The 12829-nt window shown below is 46.2% G+C and overlaps 1 protein-coding gene across 19 annotated transcripts in view; it reads right to left on the bottom strand.

Annotated features, from left to right (window-relative positions):
- The window catches only part of LOC134327068 (receptor-type tyrosine-protein phosphatase delta-like), a 469775-nt gene that overhangs the window by 97518 nt on the left and 359428 nt on the right, over positions 1 to 12829 (bottom strand). For all 19 annotated transcript variants that reach the window (XM_063009137.1, XM_063009145.1, XM_063009142.1 and 16 more), the window contains 2 exons: positions 5863 to 6008; positions 2463 to 2604 (listed from right to left, as the gene is read on the bottom strand). In XM_063009137.1, the coding sequence (XP_062865207.1) occupies positions 2463 to 2604; positions 5863 to 6008 (288 nt within the window). The remainder of the gene's footprint in view (positions 1 to 2462; positions 2605 to 5862; positions 6009 to 12829) is intronic.

Here is a 12829-nt window from a genome sequence, read left to right as displayed (position 1 = left end):
AGGGGAAAGACGAGGAAGAGACGGGGGAGAGATGAAGGGAGAGACGAGGGGAAAGACGAGGGAGAGATGAGGGAGAGACGGGGGAGAGACGAGGGAGAGAGACGAGGGGAGAGACCAGGGAGAGATGAAGGGAAAGACGGAGGGAGAGACCAGGGAGAGATGAAGGGAAAGACGGGGAGAGACGAGGGAGAGATGAAGGGAAAGACGGAGGGAAAGACCAGGTACAAGGGAGAGACGAGGGAGAGATGAGAGCCGTAAAATAAGGAGAAACCAGCTCTTGTTTTGTTTGTTGAGAGTTGAGGGGAGAGATGAGGGAGAGACGAGGTAGAGAGACAAGGGAGAGATGAGGGAGAGATGAGGGAAAAGAGACAATGGGAGAGAGACAGGGGAAAACGAGTGAGAGACGAGGTAGAGAGACGAGGGAGAGACGAGGAAGAGATGAGGAGAAAGGGAAAGCAGCTTGTTTTCTTTGTTGAGAGATGAGAAAGAGACGAGGGAGAGACGAGAGAGACAAGGGGAGAGAGTCGAGGAGAAAGACGAGGAGAGAGACGAGAGAGAGACGAGGAAGAGAAGTGGGAGAGATGATAAGAGAGATGATAAGAGAGATGAGGAGAAAGAGAAAGCAGCTCTTGTTTTATGTATTATCCATTGAGGAAATGACCTTGTTAGCGGCTCGACTGAATGGAATGATCTGGAAAACCAACAGACTGGGCCAACTGGGAGCGTTTATGAATAACACATGACCTCCTTCCCACGGCTGGACGCTGGACGCTGAGTGGACGAGCTTGGTTTTATAGACTTTATACTTCTCATTACAGCTTACAGAGGAAAATCTGGACTCTGATTTTAGCCGGACGGTCGAGCATTATTAAAATAATAACATTAAATATCTTCAAATGCCTTGGCTTGCATCTGAACTGTAGAAAAATAAATCTCTGTGCACATAATAATTACTAGTTAAGACTTGATTTAACACAGCAAACCTCATTTCCAGAAAAGTTGGGACAGCTTGTAAAATCTTATTTATGATAATGAACAATCATTCCAAAACTAAAACCTGCAGCACGTTCCAAACGATGTACCCTACACTACATGAGCAAAAGTATCAGGACACCCTGAATCTGATACTTTCAGTCACAGCAGTTGCTGTATGAATAAAATGATATGCTTATAACTTTGCACTAACAGTTTAGGGAAGGTCCTTTCCTGTTCCAGCATGAGGGAGCTCTATAAAGACATGAACAGAGCTCTTAACTCAACAGTTCTGAGATGAACCGGAACATCAAATGATCAATCAGCACACAGCCGTACTGACTGAACAGGCACAAATTCCCACAGACCTACTTCTGCTTTTTTTTCATATATTAATTAATAACAATAATAATAACAACAAAACAATAATACATAAATAAATTAATTTAAAAAACTTAATTAATTAATAATAATAACAACAAAAATAATAATAATATTAACAAACTAATATTATAAATAAATAATTAAATAATAATAATAATAATAATAACAAACTAATATTATAAATAATGTATTAAATAATTAAATAATAATAATAATAAATTAATATTATAAACAATTAATTAATTAAATAGATAAATAATCATAATTAATAATAATAATAATAATAATAAAATAATAATGATAAAATAATATTGTAATTAATTAATTAATTATTTAATTAATTATTAATTAATAATTAATAATAATAATAATAATAATTAATAATAAAAATAATAAATAAAAAACAACAGCAACAAAACAACAACAACAACAACAACAATAATATTAATAATAAATAGTACAGAGCACAGAGCCCTGACCTCAGCCCCACTCAACAGCTCTAGTATGAACCGGAACACCAACTGATCAATCAGTGCCCAGCCATACTGACTGAATGGGCACAAATTCCCACAGACCTCAGAGGAGCGTCCGTTGTTATAAGTAAAAGGACGACACAAAGGGTCACTTCATTTTGTAACAGGATGTCCGACAAGCTCACGGTCAGGCGTCCGAATACTTGTGGCCATGATGTGTAAATCCAGACCAGTAAAGCTTCTCAGTAAGGAGATGCAGGATCCAGCCTTCATTCAGGCTCTTCCCTCTAAAGCCTTCGCCCCCGGCCCCGGTTACTGAGACCTTGTAGAAATATTTTGTAAATTTGGCGTAAAATTAGAGCCGCGCTGATCACAGAGAAGCTAGCGCGACGGAAAAGCCGCCCGCTAATAATTCAGAAATGAATCGTTCTTTTGAAATGCCCAAGGTCAAGCGCTCATGGTCCTCATCACCGTGAGCTTGCTGGAAATCCCATTCCAGAACCGTGGGCGATAATACAGAGCTGGTTCTGCTACAGGAGCCTGTATTGTTCTGTGTAGCTGTGGGAATTTGTGCTCGTTCAGTCAGAAGAGCATTGGTGAGTGTGTGTGTGTGTGTACATCCAGACCACCTACCACGCAGGACGGTGAGGCGCGTGGTGGCGCTGATCTCTCCGAAGCTGTTGGAGGCCACGCATTCGTATATGGCTTCATCCCGCGGCGTGCGTAAGGGCTGGATTCTCAGCACAGAGCCCGAGCCGTCGTCAAACTCTATCACCTACAGGGGGCGACAGACACAATCAGATCAGTTACACACACGCTTGAACATCTACACCGGGTTCACAACCTGCTGAGAGACTCTCAAAGGTCCTACCTGGTTCCTACCTACCAAACATTAAGCACAGGAGAAGCAACAGAGGCTCCCCGAGCTCCTACGTGGGTCCTACCTACCGATCATCACATCATACTTCCAAACCTCAAGTACAGGAGCAGCAACAGAGGCTCCCGGAGCTCCTACCTGGGTCCTACCTACCAAACATTAAGCACAATAGAAGCAACAGAGGCTCCCGGAGCTTCTACGTGGGTCCTAGCTACCATCATCAGAACAAACTACCCATTGCCAAGCCCAGAAGAAGCAAAAGGGCTCTTGAAGGTCCTACCTACCCATCATCATTCCAAACCTCAAGCACGGGAGCAGCAACAGAATCATGTCTCCTACCTACCAAATATCGAACCAAACTACCCAACATCAAGCACGGGAGCAGCAGAGGAGGCTCTTGAAGGTCCTATGTGAGTCCTACCGACCCATCATCACACCATACTTCCAAACCCAAAGCAGAAGAGCAGCAACAGAGGGTCCTGGAGCTTGTGTCTGAGTCCTACCTTCCCATCATCACTCCAAACTACCCAACATCAAGCACAGGAGCAGCAGAAGAGACTCTTGGAGCTCCTACCTACCAAATACCAAACCAAACTACCCAACTTCATGCACAGGAGCAGCAGAGGAGGCTCTTGAAGGTCCTATGCGGGTCTTACCTACCCAACATCACACCATACTTCCTAACCTAAAGCAGAAGAGCAGCAACAGATGATCTTGGAGCTTGTGTCTGGGTCCTACCTACCCATCATCACTTTAAACTACCCAACATCAAGAACAGGAGCAGCAAAATAAGCTCCTACTTTGGTCCTACCGATCACCTAAAAAAACAAGGCCAGGCGAAGCAGAAGAGACTCTTGAATGTCCTACCTGGTTCCTACCTAGCCATCATCACTCCATATTTTCAAATGTCAAGCCCAAAGAAGCAACAAAAGCTCTCTGAGCTCCTACATGGGTCCTACCTACCCATCATCACTCAGTACTTTCAAACCTCAAGGACAGGAGAAGCAACAGAAGCTCTCAAAGCTTCTGTCTTGGTCCGATCTACCAAACATCTCACCATACTTTAAAACCTCAAGCCTAGGAGCAGCGGAAAAGACTCTTGAAGGTCCTACCTGGGTCATGCCTACCCATCATCACACAAACCAAAAGTACAGGAGAAGCATAAGAGGCTCTTGAAGGTCCTACCTACACATATCACTCCATACTTCCAAATGGCAAGCCTCAGAGCTCTTCCTTGGGTCCTACCTACCAAATATCACACCATACTTCCAAACCTCAAGCAGAGGGGCAGCAGAAAAGCCTGGCAAGAACAAAGGTGGGCACATTTCAGGATTCCAACCCCTACAGGGTACCTGGACGCCAACTGTCGGGAGTCTACATCCTGAGATGATTGGCTCAGTCTGAGGAGGGGGATTGGTGTACTGTTTGGGGTGTGTTCCGGGGAATACCAGAGCCGTCGTGACCCTGGTTAGGATGAACAGATGGGCGTAACCGGAGGTGTTTAACCTCGACTAGGGTCTGCAGAGAGACGGTGGCGCTTCCTCGGCCCTCTCTCAGGAAAAGGACGTGGACGGACAGGAAGTAGCGCGAGACAGCGACAGGCAGCGCGCGACTCCGGCGGCGATAACGGTTCTGTCGGTGTTAGCATGCAGGATGTGCGGCGACCCCTGATAAGATTAGATTTCTGCCGGTGTTAGACAGCGTGTCGACCGCCGCGTCCCCTCCGCTATCACCACCGCGCAGCGCGGTGACAGCTAGAACGCCGGCGCGCTCACACACACACACACACACACACACACACACACACTCACTCACACACACACACACGTTAATGGGAATCTTATCAGCATGCCGGTGTGACGTGCTGCTTTATCACGCGCAGCAGAAGTGAAGATTAAAAGAAATAAATCAAAACATTTCAGCCGCCATGAGAAAACCTGGGTGGGAAGTGAGGAGCCAGCGGAAACGCACCGGTAATGCTAGCTAGCTTCCCACCGCCGCGATGACATCACGTCCTGTGTTAAATCAAACCCCGGGTGGCGCAGCTAACATATCGGCCAACAGGGCGCCTATACGGACAATGATTGGCTACGTCTAAAGGGGGTGGATAAGCTCTGAGTTGGATTAGCCTTCTTGTGTCTGGTGGTTCACGGTGGCTCCGGACCCACAGTGTCCCTGACCACGACAAGCAGCTTATAAAAAAATTAACAACAATTGGCTAAGTCTGTCCAGTGGTTCCCTGTGGCTCTGGACCCACCGTGTCTATGACCACGATGAAGCGGTTGATGAAAGCAAAAAAAAGAAAGGAAAATGTGGGTGCTATCGGCCGGCCGGGCGCCTGTACAGACAACGATTGGCTACGTCTAAGGGAAGTGGATAAGCTCTGGTGTTTCACGGCGGCTCCGAACCCACTGTGTCCCTGACCACGATACTGCAGCTGGTGAAAAACAAGTAGTTTATGAGTGGCATCACAGCTTCACATAATAACCGGAACATGTGGGTGCTATCGGCCGGTCAGGCGGCAATACAGACAACAATTGGCTAAGTCTGTCCAGTGTTCCCTGGTGGCTCCGGACCCACCGTGTCCCTGACCACGATAAAGCAGCTGATAAAAAAACGAAAGACTTTTACAATGGTGTGGCATCACAGCTTCACATAATAACCGGAACATGTGGGTGCTATTGTCCGTCCGGGCGCCAATACAGATAACCATTGATTAAGTCTGTCCAGTGTTTCCCAGTGGCTCTGGACCCACTGTGTCCCTGACCACTATACAGCAGCTGATAAAGCAGTCTTTTTAAAAAGACTTTTATTAGTTGCATCACAGCTTTACATAATAACCAGAAAATGTGGGTGCTATCAGCCAGCCGGGCGCCTATACAGACAACGATTGACTAAGCCTGTCCAGTGTCTCTGGTGGCTCTGGACCCACCGTGTCCCTGACCACAATAAAAAAACAACTAGTTTATGATTTGCATCACAGCTTCACATGATAACCAATAAATGTGGATGCTATCGGCCGGTCGGACGGCAATACAGACAAAGTCAAACGTTCAGTGTCAGCTGTGCTTGTCATCCTGGTCAGGGTCACAGTGGGTCCAGTGTACCCAGAATCATTAGCTGATTGGTTCATATATAAAGCAAAAGTCCAGATACCTCAAAGCGCTGGTTGCTGACCTTCTTCCCCTTCTTGTTCCAGACGATCTTGGGTCGCGGGTCGCCCGTGGCCTGGCAGACGAACGAGGCCACGCCGCCCTGCACGCCCATCTGGTCGCTGGGGGTCCTTAAAAACTTGGGCGGTGCTGAAAGACACGATAACAGAGAGAATAAGCGATAATGCAGCAGTTACAGTCCGATATCTCTTTTATTCACTCGTTTCGCTGCTCTCAGCACTTATGCTAATGTACAGCGGGTTAATCTGAACTGCAGCTCCAGCACCGCCACGGCGTCGTGTTCTCGCTTCAGGACGTAAACAAACAACTAAATACATTCAAATATAAATATAAATAAATATAAATAAATAAATAGAGAATAAATATAATGTGTTTTTATTGTTACACAGATGGAAACAGCAGCGGACACACAGTGTTTCTGTTTACCTCCTTATAATACCTGATAATAAAAATGTGTACACTCAACACTTCTATTATTTTTACTTTTATATTTATTTATTTTTATTTGTTTTTATCTATTTCTTATTTTTCAGCGCTTATCAGTTCCTTACCTTTTTTTTTACTTTTCTTTGAATACATTTTCTGAATAGAAATAAAAAAAATATGATAAAAAATAATAAAATAATAAAATAATAATATGATAATACGACAAATGAAAAAATAATATGATAAAAATAATAAAAAATAACGTGATATGACAAAACAATAATTATAATTATAAAAATAATAATAATATTATTATTAATAATTAATAATAATAATAATAATAACATGATAATATGACAAAATAATAATAATAATAATAATAGTAATAATAATAATTATTATTATTATTATTAATAATAACATGATAATATGACTAAATAAAAAATAACACAATATAACAAAGGAAAACTTATATAAACTTATTATTAATAACCAGCAGCGAGGAACCCTGATTCGGCAAATTTTATTTATTTAATTTAAATGAATATTAATTTATTTTTAATTTAACTTAATTTTAAATACATTTTTACTTCAGTCTGTCCCAATACAAATGAAAAATAATATGTATATATATATATACTGGTGCTGGTCATAAAATTAGAATATCATGAAAAAGTTGATTTACTTCAGTAATTCCATTCAAAAAGTGAAACTTGTATATTATATTCATTCATTACACACAGACTGATATATTTTTAGGATTTTTAGAAATTAGCCAACTGAAAAGTATGAAGATGAAAAGTATGAGCATGTACAGAACTCAATACTTAGTTGGGGCTCCTTTTGCTTGGATTACTGCAGCAATGCGGTGTGGCATGGAGTCCATCAGTCTGTGGCACTGCTCAGGTGTTATGAGAGCCCAGGTTGCTCTGATAGTGGCCTTCAGCTCTTCTGAATTGTTGGGTCTGGCGTATCGCATCTTCCTCTTCACAATACCCCATAGATTTTCTATGGGGTTAAGGTCAGGCGAGTTTGCTGGCCAGTTAAGAACAGGGATACCATGGTCCTTAAACCAGGTACTGGTAGCTTTGGCACTGTGTGCAGGTGCCAAGTCCTGTTGGAAAATGAAATCTGCATCTCCATAAAGTTGGTCAGCAGCAGGAAGCATGAAGTGCTCTAAAACTTCCTGGTAGACGGCTGCGTCGACCTTGGACCTCAGAAAACACAGTGGACCGACACCAGAAGATGACATGGCACTCCAAACCATCACTGACTGTGGAAACTTTACACTGGACCTCAAGCAACGTGGATTCTGTGCCTCTCCTCTCTTCCTCCAGACTCTGGGACCTTGATTTCCAAAGGTAATGCAAAATTTACTTTCATCAGAGAACATAACTTTGGACCACTCAGCAATCCTTTTTGTCTTTAGCCCAGGCGAGACGCTTCTGACGCTGTCTCTTGTTCAAGAGTGGCTCGACACAAGGAATGCGACAGCTGAAACCCATGTCTTGCATACGTCTGTGCGTGGTGGTTCTTGAAGCACTGACTCCAGCTGCAGTCCACTCTTTGTGAATCTCCCCCACATTTTTGAATGGGTTTTGTTTCACAATCCTCTCCAGGGTGCAGTTATCCCTACTGCTTGTACACTTTTTTCTACCACATCTTCCTTCCCTTCGTCTCTCTATTAATGTGCTTGGACACAGAGCTCTGTGAACAGCCATCCTCTTTAGCAATGACCTTTTGTGTCTTGCCCTCCTTGTGCAAGGTGTCAATGGTCGTCTTTTGGACAACTGTCAAGTCTTCCCCATGATTGTGTAGCCTACAGAACTAGACCGAGAGACCATTTAAAGGCCTTTGCAGGTGTTTTGAGTTAATTAGCTGATTAGAGTCTTCAATATTGTACCTTGTCACAATCTTCTAATTTTCTGAGATACTGAATTTGGGGTTTTCATTAGTTGTCAGTTATAATCATCAACATTAAAAGAAATAAACATTTGAAATATATCAGTCTGTGTGTAATGAATGAATATAATATACAAGTTTCACTTTTTGAATGGAATTACTAAAATGAATCAACTTTTTCATGATATTCTAATTTTATGACCAGCACCAGTATATACAGTATATATGATAAAAAATACCATCATTTTTATTAATTTGTTTTAAGTAAAAATTACTTATTTTTAATTTATTTTACTTTGTTTTCAATGCATTCAAAATAAAAAAAATATGACAAAATGTTTTTTTATTTTGATTAAATCAAGCTAGTACTGGGCACCAGTACAGCTGAGAACATCGTCCACAGTTCCAGTTCAGCTAGCCAGAACTTATATATGTTATATATAAGGTCACATTTTTGGGGGATTAGAACCCCTGTACCCCTGTCTCCCTAGAGATAATCCTAATGGAGATGGGTGACCAGGCTGGCAATGGAAGCCGTGCCACACTGACTGGCTCAGACACGAGTGTGTGTGTACGGTTGTGTGTGTACCATCGTAAGTGTGTGTGTGTGTGTGTACGGTCGTAAGTGTGTGTGTGTACCATCGTAAGTGTGTGTGTGTGTACGGTCGTAAGTGTGTGTGTGTGTGTACGGTCGTAAGTGTGTGTGTGTACCATCGTAAGTGTGTGTGTGTCGGCGTGTGAGCGGGATGATGGGTAATTGATATGCTGCGGGTTTGTTTGCTCAGGAGCCGCTCGCGAGCGCGTGGTTGCCGGCGGCGACTGTGAGGAACGGCACAATGGGAGATGATTGAGGCGTGACTGCAGGAAAATGGTGTTTTCATAGAGCCGCGGCAGCCATTTTCAACCGGCGCCATCAATCAGAGGAACGCGAACGGCGGCCGCGCGCTAACAATAGCGCCCAATTACGCCCAGCGCAACAATACGCTGTTTACTCTCTCCCCGCGCGGAGCGGAACGTCAGGACGGCTGTTAGCGGCTGTGGTGTCTGGAACACAGCAACATCAGAGGGGCGTCCCGATGGAACTGTAGGGTACAGAGACCACGCCCCCTAACTCACACTGTAGGGTACAGAGACCACGCCCCCGTCACTAACACTGTAGGGTACAGAGACCACGCCCCCTAACTCACACTGTAGGGTACAGAGACCACGCCCCCGTCACTAACACTGTAGGGTACAGAGACCACGCCCCCTAACTCACACTGTAGGGTACAGAGACCACGCCCCCGTCACTAACACTGTAGGGTACAGAGACCACGCCCCCTTCACTAACACTGTAGGGTACAGAGACCACGCCCCCTTCACTAACACTGTAGGGTACAGAGACCACGCCCCCTTCACTAACACTGTAGGGTACAGAGACCACGCCCCCTTCAATGGAACTGTAGGGTACAGAGACCACACCCCCTTCACTAACACTGTAGGGTACAGAGACCACGCCCCCTTCACTAACACTGTAGTGTACAGAGACCACGCCCCCTTCACTAACACTGTAGTGTACAGAGACCACGCCCCCTTCACTAACACCGTAGGGTACAGAGACCACGCCCCCTTCACTAACACTGTAGGGTACAGAGACCACGCCCCCTTCACTAACACTGTAGTGTACAGAGACCACGCCCCCTTCACTAACACTGTAGTGTACAGAGACCACGCCCCCTTCACTAACACCGTAGGGTACAGAGACCACGCCCCCTTCACTAACACTGTAGGGTACAGAGACCACGCCCCCTTCACTAACACTGTAGTGTACAGAGACCACGCCCCCTTCACTAACACTGTAGGGTACAGAGACCACGCCCCCTTCACTAACACTGTAGGGTACAGAGACCACGCCCCCTTCACTAACACTGTAGTGTACAGAGACCACGCCCCCTTCACTAACACTGTAGTGTACAGAGACCACACCCCCTTCACTAACACTGTAGGGTACAGAGACCACGCCCCCGTCACTAACACTGTAGGGTACAGAGACCACACCCCCTTCACTAACACTGTAGGGTACAGAGACCACGCCCCCTAACTCACACTGTAGGGTACAGAGACCACACCCCCTTCACTAACACTGTAGTGTACAGAGACCACACCCCCTTCACTAACACTGTAGTGTACAGAGACCACACCCCCTTCACTAACACTGTAGGGTACAGAGACCACGCCCCCTAACTCACACTGTAGGGTACAGAGACCACACCCCCTTCACTAACACTGTAGGGTACAGAGACCACGCCCCCTAACTCACAGTGTAGGGTACAGAGACCACGCCCCCTTCACTAACACTGTAGGGTACAAAGACCACACCCCCTTCAATGGACCTGTAAAGTACAAAGACCACGCCCCCTTTACTGAAACCGCCCATGCCTTTTTACTGGCTGTAAGGTACACCACGCCAGGTGTAGAGACCACGCCCCTTTTTGCTAAGACTGACACGATGAGGCCACGCCCTTTTTTCCTAGGAGACCACACCCTTTTTACTAGGACTGACAGGCTAAGTCAGAATGTTGGTTTGATGAGATTGTTTGAACTTTAATATCAAACAAACGTGGCGATGATTTAAATCGCTCGACCTTCGTTAGCAGAGCCTTAGTTGCTCGTTAATCACCCACAGCGCTAACGAGCGGGTCGAATCAGAAACCTAGCGCTCGTCACCCCGCCCTCGTCTTAGCGGAGACGCTTCTTCCGAATCCGGCTCCGAATGACTCTTAATTTAGAGACGCGGCAATTAGCATCGATGCTCTGACGAGGTTTCAATCAGGAGCGTTCGGAGGTGTCGAATTTCAAACGTCTGTCAGTTTTAATTCAAATCAGATGAGCATCGACCCTGACGAGCGTCAACTCTTCCACCTGTCGTCTCACTGTGATCCAGCCTCACACTAGATACCATCAGACGAGCATCAACCCTGACGAGCGTCAACTCTTCCACCTGTCGTCTCACTGTGATCCAGCCTCACACCAGATACCATCAGACAAGCATCGACCCTGACGAGCGTCAACTCTTCCACCTGTCGTCTCACTGTGATCCAGCCTCACACCAGATACCATCAGACCAGCATCGACCCTGATGAGCGTCAACTCTTCCACCTGTCGTCTCACTGTGGTCCAGCCTCACACCAGATACCATCAGACCAGCATCGACCCTGATGAGCGTCAACTCTTCCACCTGTCGTCTCACTGTGGTCCAGCCTCACACCAGATACCATCAGACAAGCATCGACCCTGACGAGCGTCAACTCTTCCACCTGTCGTCTCACTGTGGTCCAGCCTCACACCAGATACCATCAGACAAGCATCGACCCTGACGAGCGTCAACTCTTCCACCTGTCGTCTCACTGTGATCCAGCCTCACACCAGATACCATCAGACCAGCATCGACCCTGATGAGCGTCAACTCTTCCACCTGTCGTCTCACTGTGGTCCAGCCTCACACCAGATACCATCAGACCAGCATCGACCCTGATGAGCGTCAACTCTTCCACCTGTCGTCTCACTGTGGTCCAGCCTCACACCAGATACCATCAGACAAGCATCGACCCTGACGAGCGTCAACTCTTCCACCTGTCGTCTCACTGTGATCCAGCCTCACACCAGATACCATCAGACCAGCATCGACCCTGATGAGCGTCAACTCTTCCACCTGTCGTCTCACTGTGATCCAGCCTCACACCAGATACCATCAGACCAGCATCGACCCTGACGAGCGTCAACTCTTCCACCTGTCGTCTCACTGTGGTCCAGCCTCACACCAGATACCATCAGACCAGCATCGACCCTGACGAGCGTCAACTCTTCCACCTGTCGTCTCACTGTGATCCAGCCTCACACCAGATACCATCAGACCAGCATCGACCCTGACGAGCGTCAACTCTTCCACCTGTCGTCTCACTGTGATCCAGCCTCACACCAGATACCATCAGACGAGCATCGACCCTGATGAGCGTCAACTCTTTATAATTATGGGTGTGGTAAGGTACAGAGGTCACGCCCCCTTTCCCTGGAACTGACCACGCCTTCTCGCTGACACTGTAAGGTACAGAGACCACGCCCCCTTCCCTGGAACTGACCACACCTTTTTTACTGACATTGTAAGGTACAGATGCCACGCCCCCTTCACTGAAACTGGCCACGCCCCATTTTACTACTGACCATGCCTTCTCACTGACAATGTAAGGTACATAGACCACGCCTCCTTCACAGGAGCTGACCCTGCTTTCTCACAGACACTGTACAGTACATAGACCACGCCCCCTTTACTGAAATTGACCACGCCCTCTTCACTGGAACTGACCACGCCTTCTCACTGACACAGTAAGACAGGGACCATGCCCTTTTAACTGAAACTAACCATGCCCTCTTACTGACACTGGGACACGCCCCCTTCACTGAAATTGACCACGCCCCCTTCACTGAAATTGACCACACCTTCTCACTGAAACTGACCACGACTTCTCACTGAAACTGACCACGCCTTCTCACTGACAATGTAAGGTACGTACATAGACCATGCCCCCATCACAGGAGCTGACCATGCTTTCTCACAGACACTGTACAGTACATAGACCACGCCC

Source organism: Trichomycterus rosablanca, chromosome 14, assembly GCF_030014385.1.
Source record: "Trichomycterus rosablanca isolate fTriRos1 chromosome 14, fTriRos1.hap1, whole genome shotgun sequence".
Classification (NCBI taxonomy): Eukaryota; Metazoa; Chordata; class Actinopteri; order Siluriformes; family Trichomycteridae; genus Trichomycterus; species Trichomycterus rosablanca.
The sequence above is the reverse complement of the archived record's forward strand: the minus strand, read 5'-3'. Positions and strand labels throughout refer to the sequence as shown.